This window comes from Martes martes (assembly GCF_963455335.1).
Source record: "Martes martes genome assembly, chromosome: 8".
Taxonomy (NCBI): domain Eukaryota; kingdom Metazoa; phylum Chordata; class Mammalia; order Carnivora; family Mustelidae; genus Martes; species Martes martes.
Window position 1 is genome coordinate 25,707,507 of NC_137895.1, and position 26,863 is coordinate 25,734,369.

General features: G+C 35.7%; 1 protein-coding gene across 2 annotated transcripts in view; it reads left to right on the top strand.

The window, feature by feature from the left end:
* NR2C1 (nuclear receptor subfamily 2 group C member 1) overlaps positions 1–26,467 on the top strand; it is a 46,056-nt gene extending 19,589 nt beyond the window's left edge. For both annotated transcript variants that reach the window (XM_080811427.1, XM_080811428.1), the window contains 7 exons: positions 3,378–3,562; positions 4,712–4,877; positions 10,898–11,019; positions 17,710–17,849; positions 19,189–19,326; positions 21,448–21,553; positions 24,595–26,467. In XM_080811427.1, coding sequence (XP_080667553.1) covers positions 3,378–3,562; positions 4,712–4,877; positions 10,898–11,019; positions 17,710–17,849; positions 19,189–19,326; positions 21,448–21,553; positions 24,595–24,769 — 1,032 coding nt within the window. In that variant the 3' untranslated portion in view covers positions 24,770–26,467. The remainder of the gene's footprint in view (positions 1–3,377; positions 3,563–4,711; positions 4,878–10,897; positions 11,020–17,709; positions 17,850–19,188; positions 19,327–21,447; positions 21,554–24,594) is intronic.
* Positions 26,468–26,863: the final 396 nt, after the last annotated feature.

The window sequence follows — 26,863 nt, forward strand, 5'->3', positions numbered from 1 at the left end:
CAGTCTTGCTGAGGGATTTTGGGCAAGAGTGAGTTTTAGAAAACATTAGAAGCAGCAATATGGAAAGGGCCTTATTGACTAGGAGCTTGAAGATTTCCTTATAAGGCTAGTGGGTCCTGCTTCTTAGGGTAAGGTGAGCTAGTTAAAGTGGAGTTGAGGATTGTGATTGGTGTATGTTAGGTTCCCTTGACAGGTGTTTCCTGTAAGTGTTTGCTGCCTTGGGTTTAGATTTGTGACCAGGATAGCCTCCATTTTGTGTGTCCTCATATATGAATAACTATCAGTAGAAATGTTCATTATTGCGCTAGGACGATTACAGCTTCAAAATGAAAGTAACAGACAAAAGTCTTACAGGTTTCTTTTATCTCAAAAGTCCTCAGAAATAGAAATTTATATTAAGTGTGAAATTCCTTTTTTTTTTTTTTTTTTAAAGATTTACTTACTTATTTTAGAGAAAGAGAGCATGAGCAGGAGGGGTAGAGGGAGAGAGAATCTCAAGCAGATTCTGTGCTGAGCGCAGGGCCTGACTCCGGGCTTCATCTTATGACCCTGAGATCACAATCTGGGCCAAAACCAAGAGTCAGATACTTAACCAGCTGCTCTATCCAGGTGCCCCAAGTGCAAAATTCTTAATATTTCTTTTATGTCCCCCTACAGATTTTATAGTAACGAAATACTTAAAATATTTCAGGTGAAGAGAAATTCTTAGCACATCTTTTACTCAAAACATTGACTTGAGTCAAAAGTAGGAATAGAATTGCAAGAGCTTTCATTATGTGTCTAAGTTACCTGGTCTCTCTTAAAGATTGGAGTCTTTGTTTTGAGCAAGGAGTCTCAAGGAAAAAAGGCTTATTTAGATGGAGCATGTGGCGTTTATGCAGTGTTCAGAAACCCCTTATGAGAATAAAAATTTCTTCTGAAGACTCAGGTCTAGAAACAGATCTTAGGGAGCCTATGAATAGTATTTCTCTCAGTCTGTAATGTAATCTGGCTTTATATAACCTATAAGATTATTCATCCTATTTATGGCTAGATTTATTCTATATTGGTTTTTTTATATTCTTAAGGGACTCTTCATACATGAGCTCTGGAATCAAATTTCATCTGCCACTTACTAGCTACATAACCTTGGGCAAGTTATTTGACCTCTCAGGCTTCACTTTCCTTCCTCATCTGTAAAATAGGGCAAATAAGAGTGTCAACCATATAGGTTGGGCTTTAGCATTTTGTTATTAAGTGGGGAGATTTGACCTTTTACCATATATTTTGGAATTATAAGATTTTGCTTCCCCTTGTATATGTGATTCAAGGTTAGGATGGTAGTTACGACGGCACTGACATATTAACTCCTTTAGGAAAGGAAGACAACTAAGTTTTGTTGAAACAAAAAATTACTATTTTCCCCGATACTGCTTTTCTATATGTCTTTGTATTAAGTTATAATATTTTAATATTATAATAATATTATAAAATTATAATAACAATCTTGTGTGGTAAGTTTCTGACAAAATCTCAAAACTGTTGGGTCACAAGATGAGGTCTTTTCGCATTGCCTAAGAGTCTTCATTGGCAAAAACTTAAAGATCTAGCTAGGTAGGCATGTTATAAAATGGAAGAAAATACGGGGCGCCTGGGTGGCTCAGTGGGTTAAAGCCTCTGCCTTCGGCTCAGGTCATGATCCCAGGGTCCTGGGATCGAGCCCCACATCGGGCTCTCTGCTCAGCAGGGAGCCTGCTTCCTCCTCTCTCTCTCTGCCTGCCTCTCTGCCTACTTGTGGTCTCTGTCTGTCAGATAAATGGATAAATAAATCTTTAAAAAAAAAAGAAGAAGAAAATAGATGTGTTTAAGATTTAGTTGAAAATTAAAACACTTAAAAATGTTAACACCTTTTACTCAAGTATATGAAGCCTGGAACAGTCTTGCCCCCACTGTTTGCTGCAGAATGACAAGAGGTAATTCTTCTTGTCAGTAATAAAGGCATGATGATTCCTATTTCACAGCGTTGTTATAAGGATTAAATAAAATACATATGTAAGTAGGAACCAAGTAAGAACTCCACAGCTAGTAGAGTTCTCAGTAAATGATTCTCGGACCATTCATTAATTTGGGAAGCACAAAAGTTGTTTCATTCTGTTCACTAAAACTAATTTCACATAAACTGAAGAATTGATATAACATGAAACATCAAGGAAACATATGTTTTTGTTGGATTAAAAGCACTTAAAAACAGAAAAATTAAATTTCATTAAAGGATTCTGTCAGTTGGCCGTAGAAGGCAATTGAAGGGACTCTCATTAGGTTAGGATGGAATAATTTGAGTATTTAAACAAGAACGATTCATTTAAATGTATCAAATATATAAAAATCTATGAATTTAAAGTGGTACTTAAAACTCACTTGTCGCCAGTAGAGGTTGCTAAGGGCACTGACTCATTGCTCTGAAAATTGATAAAGAAAAATCAAGCACCTATCTGCCTTTCCTACAGAAATTATATTTCTGGGTAGTCAAAGAGTTAAGGAGAGAGAATACTTTTTCACAAAATAATAATAGCTAATTAGTGAATAAAGAATATATACATGATTAACCAAAATGAAAGCTAAAGACAAATGGGAAAATATGCAATGTATAGCAAAAGGCCATTATCATGGGCTCCTGGGTGGCTCAGTTGGTCAAGCATCTGCCTTCAGCTCAGGTCATGATCCTGGGTCCTGGAATTAAGTCCCGTGTCAGGCTCCCTGCTCCCTGAGGAATCTGCTTCTCCCTCTGCCCCTCCCCCAACTCATTCTCTTAATCTTTTTCTCTCTGTCAAATAAATAAATAAAATCTTTTTTTAAAAATTATCTTAGATATGTAAAGAGATTTTTCACCTACACAGCACGTGGTATTAACACATTTAACACAGTGGCTGATGAAAGTTGGCATTCTAAGAATTCTGTTCAGCAATACATTTACCTTTTTTTCATCTTTTCAGTAACATTAATTTTAATACATTTTGTACAACTTTATAGTTTGTATAGAGAGTTTTGGAAATTGGCAGAATTTTAATTAAAAAAAGAACTTAAAAGATCATCTAAGATCCTTTTACAGAGGGAGGTATTGTTGATGTGAATAGATTCATCATTAAGTACACTTTTTGGTTTAATGTAACTTTTATATAAACATTTCCTAGGAAATGTACCTGATGTTTCTAAACTTAACATTTTCCTCAGGAAGTTTCTAAAGGCTCAGAGCTCTTTGATTTTACTTTCTAGATTCCATTTATCTTAATTAGAATATTTTAATTTTGTCATTTCATAATCTAGAATTGGATATTTCAGACAAAAAGTTCTCTGATACCCCTATTTGCAGATTTTAATTTTTTTTTTTTTTTTTTAAGGCTGAATCTTGTCAGGGAGATTTAAGTACATTGGCCAGTGTGGTTACATCATTAGCAAATCTTGGAAAAACTAAAGATCCTTCTCAGAATAGTAATGAAATATCTATGATTGAAAGCTTAAGTAATGGTGATACCTCTTTGTGTGAATTTCATCAAGAAATGCAGACTAATGGTGATGTTTCAAGGTAAGGTCTGTTTTGCTCTTTTTAGTATATCTTACAATATTCTTATGTCGAATACTATTTACAGAAGTTTCAGAAAACAAGTATTTCTGTTAGACTTAGAAAATTTAAAGCACAGTAAGTTTTCACTGAAAAAGCACATTCAGTGTAAAATATTCAGCAGGTTACATTCCAAATAATGATCAATAAATGAATATTAAAGATTAGAAATGTAATCATAAAATTTAGGAATTTTTTTCTTGCTAAACGTGTTATTTTATCTTCTGTGTATTTAGAGTTAAACAGTTGCCTTACCCAGGCAGCCATGCTCATTTTCCCCACCAATTTTTAAATGATGAAAATAGATTTGAAGGACTTAATTGAATCAACTACAATTTTAAGTTACACTTCAGGAAACTTGTATGAGAATTCTGTTTTTTGTTCTCTTGATATTAATATATGGGATGTAGAAACTGGATCTCTTCAGGCGTTTTTCACACTGTTCATCATCTAAATGTTGAGGAAACTGCATTTAAGAGTCTCAATAAGTACTTTGTTGAACATGAGATTTTAGGGAACTCTGAAAGGCCTCTCTTTGAAAAATATGGGGAGCTAATAGTTATTTGCTAACATTAGTTCATTATTTGCCATCCTAATCTCAGATTCTTACAGATTAGATGTAGCTGTGTTAACACAAGTTTTAAAATATTTTCTGAATTTTTAAATAAAATTAAAGTCTAATCTGTTGTGTAGAATGCAGTAAAGTTGACATAAGTTCTTGCCCTTATTCTTTCTAAATAACTTCTGTATATAAAGTAAATGGGTTGTTATCTTGTAGTATCAAATGTATAACTTGTAAAAGCATGTTTTGAGACCAAAGTGTAAGGGTTTTTCCTCCTGGTGATTACATAAGTTTTTTTTTTTAAAGACTGTAATTCTCTGATAATACATTAATATAATACAGCTTTTCATACTATACATAATTGATGTTTATTTGTTGCTTTTGGAAGCAGGTATAGTTATCACTGAAATAGAGTAATCAGTGATACACTGAAGTTCTGTATTCTCAATAATTTTTTAGGCCTAAATCTTAATTCCAGAATTTTATGTAGAATTTTATTTTTTATTTTTTGGAGATTGACCAAGCTCACAGCATCTAATGTCTCCTAATAGGGCATTTGACACTCTTGCAAAAGCACTGAATCCTGGAGAGAGCACAGCCTGTCAGAGCTCAGTAGAGGGCATGGAAGGAAGCGTACACCTAATTGCTGGAGACTCGAGCATAAATTACATCGAAAAAGAGGGGCCACTTCTCAGCGACTCACATGTAGCTTTCAGGGTATTTCCATATTTTTTAAATATAATTTTTAATCCTGTATTATCCATTTTGATTTTAATCTTCCCTTCAGAAATCAAGGTATATTTGTTGTGCTTTTAAAGTCAGAAGTATTCCTGATAGAATTCAGAATAGCAACTGAAACATGCACATCTGGCTGTATAAAGCGATGGCTCAGTAAAGCATCCTGCTTATAAATCATGGTTATGATATCGATTAGTGGTTTTAAGTTTACAAAAGCTAGCTTTTAGAACATTTTAGACATGAGTTTGGGGTGTTGCTGTTAACCCTGAGTATTGACATTCACCATGTTTGTATACACTGGTTTTCTTCGGTGCTTTAGCGTAAGCTAGTATGTGAGACCCAGTTATTCCTACCATAGTAACTATAAAGAATTCCATTTGTTAGTATTGCCCCAATTAGCTAGCTCTCAGTATTAAGAATGTAAAAATTATTTAATACATTTTAACTTCTGGCTTTTAACTTCTTACACTTAACCATTTTGGAGAAGGTACATTTGTAGTTTATTTTTTTGCTCCCCTAAATACATTAATTTATGATGAAAACAATACATGTAGAATATTAGAAAATAACTTTGGCTTTCAGATAATGTTCGGACTATAGCTATAGATACACTGACCATTGAGGCCCTATATTAAGACTCAGATGTTTTGACCCCTCCATTTTAACCACTCTGTATCTTTTCTCTGCTAGCAATGAGTACTCTCAGCAAATCGTATGCAAAGTGATTAAAAATATATAGGAGATTTCAATTAGCAATACACAGCTGTCCTAGAGTACCTGAAGGAAATTATGTATAACTTTACTTTAGATTATAAGTTTTCATGGGTTTCTAATGAAAATATAAACAGTTAACAAATAGTGGTTTGTGTGACTGGTACAAATAACACAAATCTAACATTGGCTAAAACTGCGTACAATAAAATTTATATTTGTAAAATTTGACTTGGAAGAAGTAGCCACAGAGAAAACTCAGTGACTTAATAAAGTGCTGTAATTTGATACAGTCAGTAAAACAGAACAGTGGAACCAATCTTCATGTAAAATTTTACCAAAGATAACCTGTATGAAAAAAATTAGAAATGTTTTATTTGTACTGTACATGAAAATTTGGGGGAGGGGGCTGTAAGAAAAGATAATGGGAATAATCAGTGTCATCCTTAAAAATTATGGTAGGAGCTATGGACAAGGGTGGAGCAAGGCAAAACTGATTTTCCCCATTGCTTTTTTATTCTGAATAAAAGACATGCTTTTGTTGTCTGTCTTTTATTTTCTACCTTTGGATTTAAATGGGAAGGAAAGGAAAAAGATAGGTAGGAAGAGGACCCATTGCAAGTAAAAAGTATAGAGTACTTCTATAGAAAGCAGAAGCCATCCTTTTTTAGCTGTTGATGTTGGTCCTCAAAATGTTTGATTTTTTCAAATATTTGTTATGGATGGATGTGTTAGGCAAATTAGAACTTTATTCCTGTCTCTGGAACAGTCTTTGACCTGCTGTTCTCTGGGTGTCCTCAGAATGAGCACTGTGAAGTTTCTTGGTCTCCTGACAAAGACAGCTTCTTTCTCTGCTGCGTGTTTACAGCCTTTGTGAAATGAAGAGTTTTACTTTTCTCTCACTTCCCAGTTCAGTACTTTCGTAGTTGGCTTTCTCATTGAGGTTTTACAGTCATGAGTTTCAAAACCTGACATCTGTGATCAAAAACTCAGTTTTCTCTTAACAACTGAGCTAAATAGGATTTTGTTCCTATCATACATTTTTTCGTACACATTAGCTTGCAACATGCTTTCATGTGTACATTTTTACATTTGAGCCTTAATCACAGTTGGTTGTGAAAGTTTGGACCTATATTGTCATTTATACATTGTGAATGAAAAAAGATTTGGAGGTTTTCAGTGTCTTGTTCAAAGCAATGCAAACAGAAAGGAGAAATAGTCTAATAATGCATCTTGGAATTTGGTTCTGGAGAATCTAGGACAATAGAAATATTAAATATTTTTATTAAATTTCAGAGTTTCTGGTGTGATTTCATATACTTTATTCTTCATTCTTGTTATTTGATTGCATAGATCATCAAGGTGGATAGAATTCCCATTTAGAAATAAGTGTATGAGACGGAGGTAGGTGATTTCCAAAACTGTTCTCATACATATCATCTCAGTATTAAAACGTTAGCCCTTCTGGTCACCATCTTTGATGTTTGGGACTCGTCATCATTCTCCCCACACCTCACTCCCTTCCATTCCCTAATTGAATCCTAACCATTCTTTTGTTTGAATTTCTCCTTTCCTCTTCATTTTTATCACCATATTTCAAGGCCTTTTAAAATTTCTAACCTAAACTGTTAGAGTAATGTCTTTGCTTCCAGTCTCTTCATCTTGTCCTTTGCCCTGGTAACAGAGTGATGTTTATTGAAAATCAGTCCAGTTATGGGACGCCTGAGTGGCTCAGTTGGTTATGCATCTGCCTTCAGCACAGGTCCTAAGATTGAGCCCTTAGTTAGGATCCCTGCTTAGCCCTCTCCCTCTCCCCATTATCCCCTCTTCATGTGTGTGTGTGCACTCTCTCTCTCAAATAAATAAAATCTTTAAAAAAAAAAAAAAAGAATCCAGTTATGTTACTCTGCTACCTAAAAGCCTTCGTTAGCTTTCTATTGCCCATGTGAGATAAAGTCCATGACCTTTTAGGACCTTACACATTTTGATTCAGTTGACCATCATTTATCAGAAATGCCATCCCTCTCTTAGCCCTTTCTGCAACTCTTTCCATTTCCCTTTTATTCTTCTTTTGAAGCCTCGGCATTTAGCTTAGTACGTTACAGTGAAATCCCGGTTGGGGCACCTGGCTGCCTCAGTTGGTAGATAGAGTATGTGACTCTTGATTTTTGGGTTGTGAGTTTGAGTCCCACGTTGGTGGATGAATTTACTTTAAAAAAAAAAAAAAAAGATCTCAGTCAGTGTTTGCTGAATTATAATGTGTAATCTAGAGTCACACAACTAATTAATGACATGTTGGAGTAGAATTCACATCTCCTAACTCAAGTCAAATGATTATTTTAAAATCCTATCATTTAGCTTATTATCAGAATTACAGAAGGTGCTAGAAAGGTAATGGTAGACAAGTAACTTCTAAAATGGGTAGCCAAGTTTAATTCATATCAACACCCTTTTAAAAGTCATCTCAGTATATTGGGGCACCTGGGTGTCTCAGTTGGTTAAGTATCCAACTCTTGACCTCAGCTTAGGTCTTGATCTCGTGGTCATGAGTTCGAATCCCATGTTTGGCTCCATTCTGGGCGTGAAGCCTACTTTAAAAAAAAAAAAAATCATCTCAAAGTGCTGAATGTGCGCAATTTTTAAAATGTGTGTAATTCAATTTATAAACCTAAAAGTCCACAGGTATTTGGGGGAAGCTCTTTAACATCTTTAGCAGAAACTCATCTTCTTTTTATAGAGGAAGAAATCATTGTCTTTGCAATCTAAAAGACTTGTTGAATAAATTCTTATTTCTTAAGCCAGCGCTGACTGATTCATGATGCTAGAGGTGTATCTTGCTTTAAGAAAATTAAGTATTAAAACAGATAAATTATGAGATATTTCTTCTCTTTGTAATATAGCATGGCAGTCTTTTAAATAATGAGTTCCTCTAGTATGTATTGCAAATGATTTTAATTTTATGATTAAAGCACAAAGTTTTCAACATTACCACAACCATTCTACCAGTCAAGGTACATCTGTATCTTTTAGCCCTTATGTCTAACTTTTAATACTGTAACTATTTTACTTCTTAAAAGTGACTTAACTATTCGTTTAAATAACTGTTGTTTTGCATCCTACTTACTCCAGCCCGCTAAAACTAGTAATCTCTGGTAATTCCCCTGATCTTTCAGGCTTTTTCCCACTCAACTCCCCTTGGGCAATTCTGAAAAGGTATGATAGTTTTGCCAGTTTGTTTTTCATATACTTACACATGGAAAGAAACAGTTGCATCCTAATAATTATATTTAAGATGTTTAATATCTGCTTGCCTATAGTTCTCTTAAGAATTCTTTTTAAATAGTGGCATTTTAATTTGCTGCTCCAGTAAACATTTCTCAAGCGTTTAAAAATTATTCTCAGGGTGCCTGGCTGGCTCAGTCATTGGAGTCTGTGACTCTTTTTTTTTTCTTTTAATTAAAGATTTTATTTATTTGACAGAGACACAGCAAGAGAGGAAACACAAGTAGGGGGAGTGGGAGAGGGAGAAGCAGGCTTCCCGCCAATCAAGGAGTCCAATGCGGGGCTCAAACCCAGGACCCTGGGATCATGACCTGAGCTGAAGGCAGACGCTTAACGATTGAGCCACCCAGGCACCCCCGAGTGTGTGACTCTTAATCTCAGGGTTGTGAGTTTGAGCCCCCTGCTAGGTATAAGGATTACTTAAAAATAAAATCTTAAAAAAGAATTTTTTTAAAATAAAAAATATTCTCAGGGCACCTGGGAGGCTCAGTAGGTTGAACGTCTTTCTGCCTTGGGCTCAGGTCATGATTCTGGAGTCCTGAGTCCCAGCCCTGCATCGGGCTCCCTCCTCAGTGGGGAGTCTGGTCCTCCTTCTGCCCCTCAGTGTCGCTTGTGCTCACTCTCTTTTTCTTTCTCAAATAAACAAATAAAATCTTTAAAAATATATATATATTCTTCTCATACATGGTATTTCAACTATTAATATCTCTGTTTTATTAGTTGGCACCATTTATAAATAGATAAACCATTTGTGGCTAATAGTGAACAAAGGCAGTTAATATTTTTTACATTTTTACCTAACATTTCTGGAGAACTTTTATATCATTTTGATGAAAATCCTTTGATCTGTTCGGCATCATAGACACCCTTGAGAATCTGATTAAAGCTATCCTTTCTCCAGAAAAATACATATGGGTACATCCACCTACTCTCCCCCTGAGGTGGCTCCTGTGAACTGTGTGATAGATCTCCTTCTGTTCTTTTAAAACAAACACACACACACACTCACACACACACTGTGCCTTTCTTTTTAACATAAATTGGGTCATCTATATACTGTTTCATAGTTTTCCCACTTAGGTGTCTGTAAGGTATTATTTTTTCTATGCCATCACATCTCAGTTTATCTCACCAATTTTAATGCCTACAAAGTACTCTAGAGCATAGATTATTTTTTTTAGTGATAGAAATTTAAGGTAGTGTTTTTTATGGATGAAATTATATTTCATTTATAACAATGAAAGTTCTATTTAACAAGCTTTTCAGAAATGCTTTTAGAAGTGTTTTGATGTGGGATATTTATTTTCAACCGTTTGAAACACTTAAAATAACTACCCGAGGTCAGCAGTACAAACTGACAGCCTATGAGTATTTCAGCCACAGATAAGTTTTGTTTTACCTGTAGATTAAACAGGGAGATTTCACGCAGAACCTGCTCTTTGAAAAATAGAGCAGGCAGTCCTTAGTCCAAATTGCCATATGTTTTCAATGTATGGAATTCGTGTCATAGCTGTGCCCTTTATCTGGGAATATGCACCTCCCACAGGGCACCAGCAAGCCCACTTCACTCATTATTCTCCTGACCCTGTAAGATTTGAATTTGTTATTCCCCATAGCCTGTGTGAAAGGAACATTTAACATACAGGATTGTTCCTTACACTGAACTTGTTATATACCATTATTGACGAAGGAAGAGAAGAAAGGAAAATAAGCACATTGTTAGACCAAGACAGAAATAACTTCTAAAAACACAACCAAAGTATATCACAACTGATATTTATTAAGTGAGCTTCTGCTTGTCTGAATATTGCTTTGTTAGCAACTATGGTCTACTTATTCTAAATCCTATTTATAGCTGCAAAATCCAGTCACTTGGATTATTTCAAGATTTGACTTTGGGTGAATATATCAAACTCCTATTTGATATGTTTACATGTAACTTTTTCAAAGAAATTATCACTTAGAACTGTCGTAAGATAATTTACCTCAGTCCCTGTTCACACTAGCTCACCATGCCTTCTCCTATGCCTGAGTACCTGAATGTGCACTACATTGGGGAGTCTGCCTCCAGACTGCTGTTCTTATCGATGCACTGGGCACTTTCGATTCCTTCCTTCCAGGCTCTAGGGTAAGTGTTTTTGAAGTCCTTGAGTATGAATGTGATTTTATTGCACAAATGTACACTAAGCAAGAACTTTTATTTTGGATGGATTTGCATTAAAGGAAAAAAATGGCATAACATTATTAAGTTTTGTTATTTATATGATAAATTATGGCAGTTAGTATTTTCTTATATTATTTTTATGTAGGAAGAGTATCCATGTTTCATCATTTGACTGAGTCAATAATTCAAATTGAAAATAATCAGGGGAGGGGTGCCTGGGTGGCTCAGTGGATTAAAGCCTCTGCCTTCGGCTTGGATGGTGATCTCAGGGTCCTGGGATCAAGCCCTGCATCGGGCTCTCGGCTCGGCGGGAAGCCTGCTTCCCCCTCTCTCTCTGCCTGCCTCTCTGCCTCCTTGTGATCTATCTGTCAAATAAATAAATAAAGAAATAAAATCTTTAAAAAAAAATAATAAGCAGGGGAGCTGATAAATCTTGGCCAGCGTTTGTAATGGGCTGTCTTTGACCTGAAGATAGGGAGGCTGTAGGTATGTCCTGGGCTTGTTGTTTCCCTCCCAACCCCACTGTTCCAGTGTTCATCTCAGACATGTTCATAAGGACTTAAAACTTGAATACAGTGAATGTTTCAAAATAGAAACAATTGTTTTCCAATCTGTGGTTACAAAAAGTGGGGAAGGGGAAGATAACGTAGACCCTGTAGTACCACAATGATCATTTGGATGTATTGCTAAGGACCACATCAGTAATCTGTATTACATCTGCATTACCTACAGTTTGCCAAATTTATTTAGATTGTGTTAAAGTAACTGGTATGAAGAGGCAAAGAGACCATGGAAAAAGTTAAACCCATAATTAGAAAAGTATTTTCCTAGTTACAGGGCCATACTCACCAATATGATTTCATAAATAATGTGCCTTCATATCCTATACTTCTGTTCTCCCATTTGCCAAATAGGAATGATAAGTGTCCATCCTTTAGTCTTACAGAGTAGTTAATATGACTAAGGAATATCTCAGTCATGACTTTAAAAAGCATACAAAGGGGTGCCTGGGTGCCTCAGTCGGTTAAGCATCAGGCTCTTGATCTCAGCTCAGGTCTTGATGTTCAGGGTCATGAGTTCGAGCCCCACATTGGGCTCTGCGCTGGGCATGCAGCCTCCTTTAAAAAAAAAAAAAAAAGCACACGGAGAACCCCACTATAATTTAGTGTTGGGTATACCATGCATTAAATCACATACTTAAGTAATGTAGTTACATAGATTGAAAGCCTGATTTGGAATGGTTGACCTTTAGAACTATTGTTAGCCCTTTCTCTCAAAATAACATTTAGTTTTCAGAATGCCTCCAGTCTGCTGCTTTTAACAAAGAAATAAAATATGATATAGGGGTACCTGGGTGGCTCAGTGGGTTAAAGCCTCTGCCTTCGGCTCAGGTCATGATCCCAGCGTCCTGGGATCGAGCCCCGCATCGGGCTCTCTGCTCAGCGGGGAGCCTGCTTCCCCCTCTCTCTCTGCCTGCCTCTCTGCCTACTTGTGATCTCTATCTGTCAAATAAAATAAAAATCCTTTAAAATATGATATAAATTTACATATTAGCAGTTTATTTTAAAGGATTAAGTTTAATTGGTTCCCTAAGCTTGTAACTGGAGTACTTTGTGTTGAAAAGTAACCTGGTGATACTTTTTATAAAAGGCTATCAACTATTATATTTAAAAAAAACAAAAGGAACGATTTTTAGGGAGTACTTTGAACTCCTTTAATTTATATAATACTATTGATCTTAAGTACTTCTGTTAAATTAAGTGTGATTATCCTGTGGAAACATTCTCCAGATGTTAAACCAAGAATAAAACCTGAGATTTCCAATTAGAATACAGTCTTACAGTGGCAGCCACATTTCCCTCTGATCTGTACTGAAAATTGGTTTTAAAATAACAGCCACAGGATTCTTTACAATCAGAATTAACCATTGGTATAGCATGTGAGGCCATTAATCGCTGCATAAACTCTTACATACTGTCCCCATCTAGATTGTTTGTAGTTTGAGTTAATCAGATGGAAGAAGACTAAGTACCGATGATGGGAAATTTTGTGTGATAATAAAAGCTATTCTGAGTCTCCTAGAAACTGACATTGGTTACAGTTTTATCCGTAGACACAAAACTTGGGAACAAAGCCCTAATATTGCAGGGAGAAACAAATAAGCAACATTAATCATTTACTAAAAGTCGAGTTTGTTTTGATTAATTACTGAATGGAGAACAGTAGTTTCAAGAACCGATGGAACAGTGGGTGGTTAATACTGTCTGTCTTGTACAGTCCTTTTATGTTTTACAAGGATATTACTTTTCTGTTTAAGATTTGTAGTTTCAAAACTTTCAGGAATTCAGTTGTTTTTCACTTCTACCTGCATGATTTAGGTGATTACACAGTAGTAGGTTCAGTTACAGGCACTTGGCATGATTTGTCAGCAGTCCTCTCTACCTGGATTCTCGTAATATAACCCAAAGTTCTAAACCACCACTATTTGCTACAGGAGACTTTATTTTTTAAGTATTTTAAGAAACCTTCCATAAATGCTAAGCCTGAAAGTTGAATCTTTAAAATCCCACGGAAACAAAGTAATGTTTATTATAGATGTGGGTTTAAAACATCTTTATTGGGGCATCTGTGTGGCTCAGTGGGTTAAGCCTCTGCCTTCAGCTCAGGTCATGGACTCAGGGTCCTGGGATCAAGCCCCACATTGGGCTCTCCACTCAGCAGGGAGCCTGCTTTTCCCTCTCTCTCTGCCTGCCTCTGTGTCTACTTGTGATCTGTCAAATAAATAAATAAATAATATTTTAAAAAATAAAATAAAATAAAACCACTTTATTGGGTGCCTGGGTGGCTCAGTTGGTTTGGCGACTGCCTTCAGCTCAGGTCATGATCCCAGGGTCCTGGAATCGAGTCCCACATTGGGCTCCCCCTGCTCTTTGGGGAGCCTCCTTCCCCCCTTCCTCTGCCTACCATTCCCCCTGCTTGTGCTATCAAAATAAATAAATAAAATAGTGTGTGTGTGTGTGTGTGTGTTTTTTTTTAATTAAAGAAAATAGGGGCACCTGGGTGGCTCAGTTGGTTAAGCGTCTGGCTTCGGCTCAGGTCATGATCCCAGAGTCCTGGGATCGAGCCCCACGTGGGGCTCCATGCTTGGCAAGGAGCCTTCTCCTTCTCCCTCTACTACTCCCCCTGCTTGTGTGCTCTCTCTCTCTCTGTCAAATAAATAAAATCTTTTTTAAAAATTTAAAAAATAAAAATAAAACCAACTTTATTGCTGTATCATTGACTACTTTTCCCTAAGGACCATCCCTTCCTTTCAAATACATGCTGCTAGTAAAGTATAATGCCTTGGGTTTTAGAAGACAAGTAGGTTATCCCCACATGTAAATGACTTCAAAAGTCATACTACTTTATCAAAATAAAGAGTATAAACAATGATCTGATCTCTAATTATGAGTACTATGTACATATTTTAATGAACTTAACAATATAGAAGAATAGAAGAAAATACCTATACCTATTTGTAAAAGAAGTTGACGTATTTACTGTTACGCAACCTAATGTCTCTATTAATTACACTGCCGTTGCTTTCAGTGTACCTGACTGATACTTTAATTACCCCATCCAGCTCTTTTTGCTTTTCAAAGGAAAGATGTTTAGGGGTACCTGGGTGGCTCAGTGGGTTAAGCCTCTGCCTTCAGCTCGGGTCGTGATCTCAGGGTCCTGGGATCGAGCCCCGCTTTGCATTGGGCTCTCTGCTCAGCAGGGAGCCTGCTTCCCTTCCTCTCTCTCTCTGCCTATTTGTGATCTCTGTCTGTCAAATAAATAAATAAAATCTTCAAAGGAAAGATGTTTAGAAAATAGGTAGTATGATGTGATTACAATAATTACTTGATTTTAACAGAAAAAAGTTAATGTCAAACATACCCTTCTCATCACAAAATATTAGCTATAAAGGGGAGTCTCTCCTGAGAAATTTGACTTTAGCATTTTACTTGCTAAAATTGTAATGATTTATACAAAAGCATCGATTTTCAACACCTGGGTTCAAATTCTAGATTTATTCATCTGCTAGCTTTGCTACTTAACTAGGCTCTATTTCTACATCTGTAAATTAAGGGCAGAAATGCTTTCTTGCTGACGCAGCTACTTAGCTGAGATGATGAGCGTAAATGATCTAATCCAGTGCCACTGTGAACTAGATTGACTCTCAGTGCTCATTTTCCTTCATTCTCTTGGGAACCTTCTCTTTAAAAAGAACTTGCTGTTCTCCTTTCGTAATGAACTTCTTAAAAACATTTGAACAGCCTCACTACTATACTCCAAGGATATTTGCGGTTTTGTTTTGGATGAAGATGTAAATATAGATCTCTTTCTGTAATTAATCTTCATATTTAGTTCTTCCACTTTTCCTATGGAAACAAAACAGTCTGGTGGCTTATTCCTCAGTTGCCACTTTTCATCATTTTTCCTTTAGGATACTCAGCAATTTTGGTGTCCCGCATCCTCTGCACGGTTACTCCTTGAACTTTACTCTGAGTCTCCCACAACAATGTCAAAGTATTTTCTTCCTACTAGTGTAACACAGGCCAGAAGGAGCTTTCATTTTTTTGTCAGTTGGCTCTGTTCATTTTCCTGTCCTGTATTCACTAAGTACCTTGGTTAGCTGTTTCCTCTTTAAAACTTAAGAATCCGAGGTTAAGGTGAAAACTGAATTACTGTGAACTTTCCCATCATGTTTGCTTTTAACCTTTTCCTCCTGTTTATAAAATTTTAAAGTAACACTGAAGTATAAACATATAAAGTAAAACTACTTTCTCCAGAGGAACTAACCCCACTAATTAACAGTTTGGTGTCCTACCAGACATTTCAGTGCCATATTTTAATAATCCATTACACACTTGCATATCCTATTCTTTGCCTTTCTTTTATACTTATAAAGTATATACTTAAAAGTATATACTTATATAGTAGACTTACATACTTATACTCTTTTATACTTATACTTTCTATTTTTATAATTCCTATGCCAGCACATGTAAATTTGCTCTCTTCTTAATGGTTGCCTAGTATTCCCTTTTACAGGATCTCTTACTGATTTACTCTTCCTTTATAAGTAGACATTTGAGTTTTTGCTAATTTTCTTTGTTATTCTATCTAGTGCTACAATAAGCACTGTAGCATTGTATATGTAATTTGCCTACTTTCTGTATTTCTTTAAAATAGGTTCTTACAAGTGGAATGGCTAAGTCTCAGAGGGTGTTATGTTCTAGTTTTTTGATAGATAGATACTATTAAATTGTCTTCCAAAAAGATGTTAAGCCAGTTAACACCTCAGCAATGCTTGCATGAGACTGAATGCTTATTTTCTCACACCCTCCTCAATTCTGGATTTTCACTGTCTTTTCTGATGCATGAAAATATTACCTTGATCTCTTTTAGGATTTAAATTTTACATCATTTTTTATATGGAGATTTGATAATATTGGTTTTCTTTTCATTTAAACTTCACTTTCATAGATTTTGATTGCCATAGGAAATTGACAATACCCTAGATCTTTTTGTTTTTTAAGTTCTTTCCCATCTTTCTCTACTCAGATGTCAGCCCCTCGGGCATTCTTTAGCCACCTTACCTGAACACCTGCCCCCCCCCATTTTTTAATGCATCATCCTCCTTTATAGTAATGTAGAATTTTTATTACTTGAAAGTAATCTAGTGTATATATAACCATATGCGTGTATATATAGTGTATAAAATATTTGAGATGGTATTTTTTATGTTTACCTTCTGTTTCATGGAGGCAGACTTAATCCATCCTGTTTATTGCTATTTCTCCAGTGCCTTGAATAGTGCCTGGCATATACTTTGTGTCATCCCTTGTTCACCTGATTCTTATATTTACATCTCATAATAACTCTGAGCAGGTTATAGGACATATAGTTTCTCTTCTTTTTATATAGCTAAGCAGCTGAGACATGGGAAGCATATTAGCTAGATTTTAAATGGATAATCAGTGGATGATCTAGTTTTTAAAACCCTGGCTGACTTCTAATATTTTTCCTACTCTCATGCTCGAGGTTTCTTATTCAGAAGTTCAGGAAGGGACCTTTCTTATTTTCATTACTCCTAGCAAAATCCTCAGTATCTCATTTATAGATATCCCATCTGAAATGTGCTTAAATACACCATTTCGGGACGCCTGGGTGACACAGTTTGTTAAGCATCTGCCTTTGGCTCAGGTCATAATCCCAGGCTCCTGGGATCCAGCCCAGAGTCCAGCTCCCTGCTCAGTAGGAAGTCTGTTCCTCCCTCTCTGTTTGCCCTTCTCCTCTGCTCGTGCTCACTCACTCACTCTCTAAAATAAATGAATATCTTTTTTTAAAAAGTTGTAAAGTTTATATGGGGCACCTGGGTGGCTCAGTGGGTTAAAGCCTCTGCCTTCGGCTCAGGTCATGATCCCAGGGTCCTGGGATCGAGCCCCGCATCGGACTCTCTGCTCAGCAGGGAGCCTGCTTCCTTCTCTCTCTCTGCCTGCCTCTCTGCCTACTTGTGATCTCTATCTGATAAATAAATAAAATCTTAAAAAAAAAAAAAAGTTGTAAAGTTTATAAAATACATGTTAATATCTCATATGTGTTTATTGTGTTTCATTTTAATAGGCAAGAAAATAGCATATCATTGGTGAAAGCTTATTGGAATGAACTTTTTACTCTTGGTCTTGCCCAGTGTTGGCAAGTGATGAATGTGGCAACTATATTAGCAACATTTGTCAATTGTCTTCACAGTAGCCTGCAGCAGGGTAAGGAGCATCTTATTTATTTCCTTTTCCAGGATATAAGAGGGGACGTGAGTTTTATAAACTATGTTGTCATTAAAGTTAGACAGCTGATTAATGTTTTAGATACCAACAGTCTTTTTACTAGAGATAACTTTTACATTTTGATGAATATACCCATTAATCACCTCAAAATATTTTCAAATGAGGGTATAACAAAATTGAAACAATTGTATTTTAAGTGTGAGAGGCTGCTTCTCACTAGGCCCTCTGAATGTTTGCATATTTGGACATAGATACCAAAGAATCCAGGGTTAGCTTACATAGAGGCGATCAGATATTTTTAAATGTATACTTCCCACCAATTTTTATACTGCCTTTTTTTCACTATAGTCCTTTGAATCCCAACATAGGCTGATTTTTCTCTTTTTCATCAGTTCATTGGGATATATTCTTTCACTAAACAGAGCAGTCTTTATTCATTTTCCTTTTCTTGATGCCACGGTGATTATAGCTTTAATTGAGGGCAGGCAGTCATTGATTTTTAAATGTTAAATTTAATTTGGCTTGTGACTATCCATGAGCATGGAAGAACTGCTTTTTGAGTTTAGGAATAATTTATAAATTGGGAATCATGTTTTATTTCCTTAGCATGTCCCATTTCTCGTTGTTTTACATTATTTTTAAAATCATCTTCTTCTACTTCCTGTTTGAGGGCAGAAAAATCACCTTAAAATGTTATCAACAGAAGATCTGCTAGAAGGTAGCACTACATTCCATCTTATTTATGGACTCCTGGTCTTGATTCATTTCTCATGAATTTGTAATGGGTTATATATAGCTTACTTCACTAAAGCTGTGGTTGATGAATCGGATGTGTTTTAAACGTAACACAATAGATTTTAAAAGTTATCATACAACTTTATTATATTCAACTTTTCTTTGGTCTTGGTGGTATTTTTTTTGCTAAGTATTTTTATTTTAGTAGTGTTGGTAAGTTTAAAAAATCTAGGTGCTTTTGCTCATTTTTTTCAACTCTTGTTAACCAAAATTTGAGTCTTTTGTAGGCCGGTTTTTAAGGAGGTTATCTTTACAGCTTATCTTCTCAAGGATGTATCTTGAAACACATAATTTGTTGGGGTTTTTATTTTTGTTTTTTTTTTCTAACAGCTTATTTTTTTCTTGAATTAAGCAATGTCTGAATATCACAGGTTTCATCTTTACATGTGGAGAGAATGAATTTTAAACATTTACAGATTGGTTATATTCAAAGCTAGAAGTTAGAAGGAAGTATATTGGATAAACATAGTCATACATTTTAACCAAAAACTAGAAGCTTTCGTTTGTTTGTTTTTAATTAAAGATAAAATGTCAACAGAAAGAAGAAAATTATTGATGGAGCACATCTTTAAACTACAGGAGTTCTGTAACAGCATGGTTAAACTCTGCATTGATGGATATGAATATGCCTACCTGAAGGCAATAGTCCTCTTCAGTCCAGGTACAGAAACATTTCCTACTTACTCAAAACAGCGTTGGGGGCATCTCATACATTGCTGGTGGGAATGTGAAATGCTGCACTGAAAGTGGAAACAACCCAAGTGTCCATCAGCAAATGAGTAAACCAAATGTAATAGCTATACACAGTGGAGTATCAGGCATAAAAAGGAATGAAATTCTGATACATGCTACACCGTGGTTGAAAACAGTACCCTAATAAAAGAAGCCAGTCACAAAAGACCACATTGTTTTTTTTAAGTTTTTTTTTATTTATTTGACAGAGATCACAAGTAGGCAGAGAAGCAGGCAGAAAGAGAGGAGGAAGCAGGCTCCCTGCTGAGCAGAAAGCCCGATTCGGGGCTTGATCCCAGGACCCTGAGATCATGACATGAACCGAAGGCAGAGGCTTTAACTCACTGAGCCACCCAGGCCCCCCTCAAAAGACCACATTCTATATGATTCCATTTATATGACATGTCTGGAATAGGCAAATCTGTGGAAGCATAAACTAGATTAGTGGCTACCAGGGACTAAGGAGAGGGAGCATGGAAAGTGACTGCCAGTGGATACAGAGTTTCTCTTGGGGGTGACAGAGTGTTCTAAAATTCAGTTGTAGTGATGGTTGCACAGCTCTGAATCTATGAATAACTATTGAATTATACACTTTATATCAGTGAAATTTATGGATATTAGACATTGATCTAAGTATGAAAAGGAAAGTTGAAGAAATCACTGAAATGACATAATTATGTTCACATTTGAATTCTTAGGCATATTTTGGTAGGCATCATTAGAAGGCAAATGAAAGGTGAGTATTGGTTTGTTAATGGGTTAAACTTCTAAACATCTATTAGAGTTACCAACAAATAGAAAAATGTCTCTTATTTTCCTGCCAGTTTCTAACTTTCACATGCAGTAAAATGACAAGTAAGCTCAGTGATCAATTTATGAATAAGAAAAATCGACTGTTCTTTTAGAGCCTGTATTTTTTATTTTGATATGTATTTCTATTCCTGTGCATCATAGTAAAATTATTTGAGGAAATCTGCTTCTTAAACTTGGTGATACTAATATGACAGTTAAACCTTTTTTTTTCTGTTTCTTATGATGTTTCATGTAAGTTAATAACATGTATTTCCATTTTAATCACAACCAATATGTCATTTCATTTTCTTAAAATTGAAAGAATGTAGATATGATTTAATGTAATTTTATTTTATTAAATAGTCCAATATTTTCTTTTTATTTTTATTCTCTTTAGAGCAGAGCTTTCCGCATTTTTCAATATTGCCTAAGTTAGGCATAATTTTATTGAAGTCCTCTTAATATTCCCATTTTTGTGGAATTTTATAGTGACTATTAAAATGTTTATATAGATTATTTCATGTTTATGTGTTACAGTTTTTCTGGTAGAGATACTGTCCATTCTTGGATAAGTCTGGAAGTATCTTTTTGCCTAACAGTGATGGGGAGGTTCTTAATGAAAAAAATAGTGTAGAATATAATCTGCAAAATTTTCACTGGATTAAAAATGCTTTTTTAACTAAGCTAAGTCATTCTATTTTTTGTTCCTGTTGAAGCCAAATGATTAAACTCCCTTCCATGACTTTCGGAATAGAGAAAAGTATTTATTTTCGTAGAAACCAAATATCTCATTTACTGACATTTTAGAATATGTATATGAGACAGAATAGTTACAAGGGTTAAAGTACATGGGCCCTTGGGTGTCTTAGTCAGTTAAGCGTCTGCCTTCAGCTCAGCTCACGTCATGATCCCGGGGTCCTTGGATGGAGCCCTGTATCGGGTTCCCTGCTCAGCTGGGAGTCTGTTTCTCCCTCTGCCCTTTTCCCCACTCATACTCTTCTATCTCTCTTTCCCTCTCAAACAAATAAAATCTTTTAAAAAATAAAAAAAAAAAATTTTTTTAAAGGGTTTAAAGTAGTGTCTGGCATTTAGTAGGTGGGTTACTAAATGTATTTGTGGAGTGAGAGAACCACGCATAGGATAGCGCTTTTTTCTCTTTGACTGAGTTGTTCTTTCTACCCCCTTCTATCTCATCTCTCTGTGCCTTATTAAATGAGCATTCAGAACTAGGGTAACAATATATTCTTTAATGTTTCAGATCATCCAGGCCTAGAAAATATGGAACAAATTGAGAAATTTCAAGAAAAGGCATATGTGGAATTCCAAGATTATATAACCAAAACATATCCAGATGACACCTACAGGTATCTAAAAGTTAAACACTGTTTAATTAAATCCATCTTAAAATTTTTTTGTAAATCATTTCATTATTTCCCATTCCAAGAGTAAATCAGTGTTTTAGTCAGCCTGGACCTTTGAAATAGCTAATCCTATTGAAGCAGTAGTGCAGGGGACCCTGGGTGGCTCAGTTGGTTAAGTGTCTGCCTTCGGCTCAGGTCATGATCCCAGGGTCCTGGGATCGAGCCCCAAGTCAGGTTCCCTGCTCCATACAAAGACTACTTCTCCCTCTCCTACTCCCCCTGCTCATGTTCCTGCTCTTGCTGTCTCTCCATCAAATAAGTAAATAAAATCTTAAAAAAAAGCAGTAGTGCATTGTTGAAAAGGATTTACAGGTAGTATTTCATGCATTTCTTCCAATTTATAGAAGGAGGCTTGAGCAGAGAGAGGTTAAATAACTTCCTCAGGGTCACAAGTTATGACCTGAGACATGACAGATGGCAGGGCCTGCCTGTGAGTGAACTCAGGTTGTCTGGCTCTAGTGGCCAAACTGTTTTTTTCAGATGAAATAAAGCATATTATTAGTGAAAGGGAAAAAAATAGGAATGAATGAATAAAAACACCATTTGACTGTTTTGTAAATAATTTAGAAATTTGGTTTATGATATTTCTACCAAGATATTTCTTGCCAATGTCCCTTGAAAAGAAATTTTTTTTTATAAGATCCAACTCAGTTTTTGAAGCGGAGCAGTATGGGAGAGTAGTTCTGATAGCACATGGCTGTCAGGGCCAGAATACCAGGGCTTGACTCCTGACCCCATCACTTACTAGCTGTAGGACCATGGGCAAGTTATGCAACTTCTGTGTTTCAGTTTCTTTATCTGTAAAATGTAGGTAATAGTATCCACAATTAGTATAATGATTAAATCAGTTAATTTATGTAAATAGCTTAGAACACTGCCTTTGTATAGTGTATCATATTGCATATAGTGTAACATTTGTAATACATAATAAGGGCTATATAAATGTGTTTACTAATATTAATTTAACATGCTTCATACTAATAAAAGCATGTTTTACATAAAATAGTTTTTCACAGATATTAAATAATAGATTTATAAGCCAGTTCCATTGTGAAAATCACCCTAGGTTTATCTAACCAGTTTTCCTACCCTGCTTTCTGCAGTTATTACTGTAGCTCACATGGTGCTGGTTAGTTTGAGGAGGAGAGTAGTGGCTACAAGAAGCTGACTTAGGGGCGCCTGGGTGGCTCAGTCGGTTAAGCATCTGCCTTCGGCTCAGGTCATGATCCCAAGGTTTTAGGTTTGAGTCCCACATCGAGCTCCTTGCTCAGCAAGGAGCCTGCTTCTCCCTCTGCCTGCCACTCCACCTGCTTATGCACGCTCTCTCTCTCTGATAAATGAATAAATAAAATCTTTAGGGGCACCTGGGTGGCTCAGTGGGTTAAGCCTCTGCCTTCAGCTCAGGTCATGATCTCAGGGTCCTGGGACCGAGCCCTGCTTCGCATCGGGCTCTCTGCTCAGCGGGGAGCCTGCTTCCCCCTCTCTCTCTGCCTGCCTCTCTGCCTACTTGTGATTTCTGTCAAATAAATAAATAAAGTCTTTAAAAAAAAAAAGGTTGGGGCACCTGGGTGGCTCAGTGGGTTAAAGCCTCTGTTTACGGCTCAGCTCATGATCCCAGAGTCTTGGGATCGAGCCCCACATTGAGCTCTCTGCTCAGCAGGGAGCCTGCTTTCCTTCCTCTCTCTCTGCCTGCCTCTCTGACTACTTGTGTCAAATAAATAAATAAATAAATCTTTTTTTTTTTTTTAAAGGTGACTTAATCCTCTTCTCAGTTGGTCACAAGTGTTAAGAGTACAAGGCCTTAGAATACAAGAGGGATACAGACACCAAGCTTTTCAGAAAGCTGTTTTTTGTTGTTATTGTTCATTTCCTTATGATTGTTCTCAGTGTTTTAAAGTTTCAAAAGTTGTTTTATACCTCGTTGTACAAACAAATATACTATTTAAATTTTTCCTCCTTCTTGGCATATAGCTGTTGTCTGACCTCTGTTCCAGTAGGTTCCAGATTGATCTCTGCAACTCTCTCAGTTTCTTACATTCTGATTTATTTAAAAATAATTAATTATCTTTGGATGGCAGTTTTCAACATATACCTTATGCAGGGTATGGTTTTGCCTTTAAGATCCTCAGTAGCACAGAAACTGGCAGGAATCGTTTCATTAATCTTTACCACAACAGAGAGACAAGGAGTAAGTAAGTGGCTAACACACATTCACATAGGTAGAGGGGTAGTTGAATCAAGATTTAAACCCAGTGTTTCCTGATTCCATATTCTGTGCTCTTTCCTGTCTTCCCAGTAATAACTTATTGCCTGTTTGACCATTTCCATTTGTTCTTTGATCACCATTGAGCCCCATGTGTACTAATAACACAGAACATTGCTGTTCCTAAAACCTCAACTAAATCTCTAAGCCATTCTTAAATGTATAATTTGATATGTGTTTCAGTAACTTAGTTCCATGGTGGGGCGCCAGAGTGGCTCAGTTGGCTGAGCGTCCAACTCTTGATTTCAGCTCAGATCGTGATCCTCAGGGTAGTGGGATGGGTCTTTGTTGGGCTCCAAGCTCAGTGGGGAGTCTTGAGATTCTCTCTCTCTCTCTCTTTCTCCCATTCCACCCCCACCCCGCACTTGGGTGCACATGCGCTCTCTCTAAAATAAATAAATCTTTTTTAAAATAAATAAATAACTTAGTAGTTTCATGGTCCATATGGGCAAGTGGAGGCAACACAGTGTAGCCTGTGTTGATATGATACATGGATTTATCATTAAGAGCAAAGCTTTCCTATGAAGTCTGTCAGGCTGCATTTATTTCCAGATGATTGTTGTACCCTCTAAGGCTTCAGAGTACTTAAGTTTTTCAGTAACTTCTGAAAATTAGATCTTTATTAAATTAGACTACAACCAATATACATGCAGAAATTACTCCTATTTTTCTACTAAATCTCTTTTGGATTTACACCCTTGTTTTTCCTTCCCCTTTTTAGGTTGTCTAGACTACTACTCAGATTGCCTGCTTTGAGACTGATGAATGCTACCATCACTGAAGAATTATTTTTCAAAGGTCTCATTGGCAATGTACGAATTGACAGTGTCATCCCACATATTTTAAAAATGGAACCTGCAGATTATAACTCACAAATAATCGGTCACAGCATTTGAAGACTGTGTCATTAGTATAAACTTACTGTTGTTTCCCAGAACACAAGAAGACACCAAATTGAACTCATTGCTTCCAGGGTATTGGGAAATTTTGATTTTAAAGAGTAACCAAAAACCCAAAGTATTTTTATTTTAACTTCTAAAGAATTTTTGATGTGACTGGGCAGGTGGCAGGAATTAGAATTTCCCTTCCTGTCTTATTTAAGTGAATAAGAAATACTATGAATTTATTCTTGGTTAAGATGACACCCTAAGCTATCACTTCTTGGCATCTAAACTAAGATCACTCGTTATATTTTATCTTATTAAAAAAATAAATTAGTCTTTTTTTTTCCCCAGAATTGTGTTCTATTCATGTTTTTCATTATGAACTAGTACAAACACTTAATCTTCAGAAATCCTTAAGGAGGATTTCCCGGCATTTTACTCTTTCATAATATAATCTGTTTGTTTTAATTACCATGTAAAAGATTATTTTATGCTCAATGGTATAATGATAACATTAAAACCATAGGAAATAATTGAAAACATATATATATATTTTTTGCCTTTTGTAAATACTATGGCACCCTTAGCATATACCATTCTCATTGCTGGCAATGAGACATAAGCCTACATGATTTCAAGACTTATTTTTAGTGTTGTATATTATTAGTTACAAGCACTTTTTATTTATGTATGTAGCAGAAAATTGTTTTTGAGAATGAGATAGGGTTCATGCTTTAATAATTTTGGTTTACTGCTGTGTTTTAAAAGTTGTAGAGCCTGAGCCCATAATGTTTCAGTATTTTAAAATACATATTGTTGCTCTTCCATTCCACAAAAAGCTTTGGATTTCTCTCCCTCTTTTCTGATCTTCATTAGAACTTCCTGACCCTTCAATGAGTTTTAGCCCTTTTCTTTTAGGTCGTTGGAAATAAGCAATTTGTTAAATAATGGATTTATTATAGCCAGTCTGTGTTTTCAAGGTGAGTTAAACAATCATTTTAAAGCAAATTGATAATTTTTAAAAATTAAAGTTTTTTTTTAATATGTAAAGGAATATGCACTGATGTCTCACTGTAAGGGGGGGAAAGCTGTTTTAACAGTAGTATGCATCAGCCTGCAGCCTTGTTTCTACAGCAGAACCATTTTAGACTCCTTGGATGCCTTCCACAGTAATGTTTTCCTTAGCAAACCTGAGACTGTTAAATCTTTCTTTGCTCTGATTGTCATGATGAATTATTTTGGTATGTCTGTGTGTTGTTTTAAAAAAAAAAAAAAGGACATTTTATTGCACTCAGAGTACACTTTTTATAAAGATTTTTGCATTAGAAAAGCTTAATTTAGGAGAGGGTGTGGATTTTACTAATTGCTACTTTATAGTAAATCAGAAGTTTAAAGTATCAACTTAGAGTCTTTACCAACTTATTAAAGGAAACTTTTTCCCTATTGAAAATGTGATTTTTGTCAACAGGTTTATTTATAACTATCAACTGGAAAAAACTGCATTTAACAAAATAATTAAAATGGAAAAATCAGTAGGTTTATATCTTTATAAACCCAATGAAGTAAGCCAAGGATTCAGGAAAATAATTCTTTAAAATAATGTACTAATGGTTAATTAAGATACATGTTCCTTTCAGGTATTTTTCCTGATTATATTTGTAGTTATATTTGGAAGTGTTTTTAAAGCTATATTAAAATGTGAATTACACTAAAAATGTCCATTTATTTGATTTCAGAGTCCTGTTTGTTCAATATTTGGTCATCCATTTGTTCTATTGTTAGGAAATCTCTAACAGGATTTATTAACTAGGAAGGGAAATGCATGGAAAACATTTCCATACCAATATTTTGAGATTATTTACAATTCAGTTTGAAGAATTTCTGCTAAAACTGCATATTGACTATTAACTTATTTTCTCTCTCCTGAAATTTCAGTAAAATAATAGAGTATAACCACACAATGGTAAATGAAAGAGGAAACAAGAAATCAAAGGGTAAGAGAATTCAGTAAGTTCTTGGAAAAACAAAATGCAGATAGAGAAAGACTAACTGACTTATTAGCAGAGCCAGAACCCAGGACGCTCTGAGTGCCTGCAGAAGGTTCAG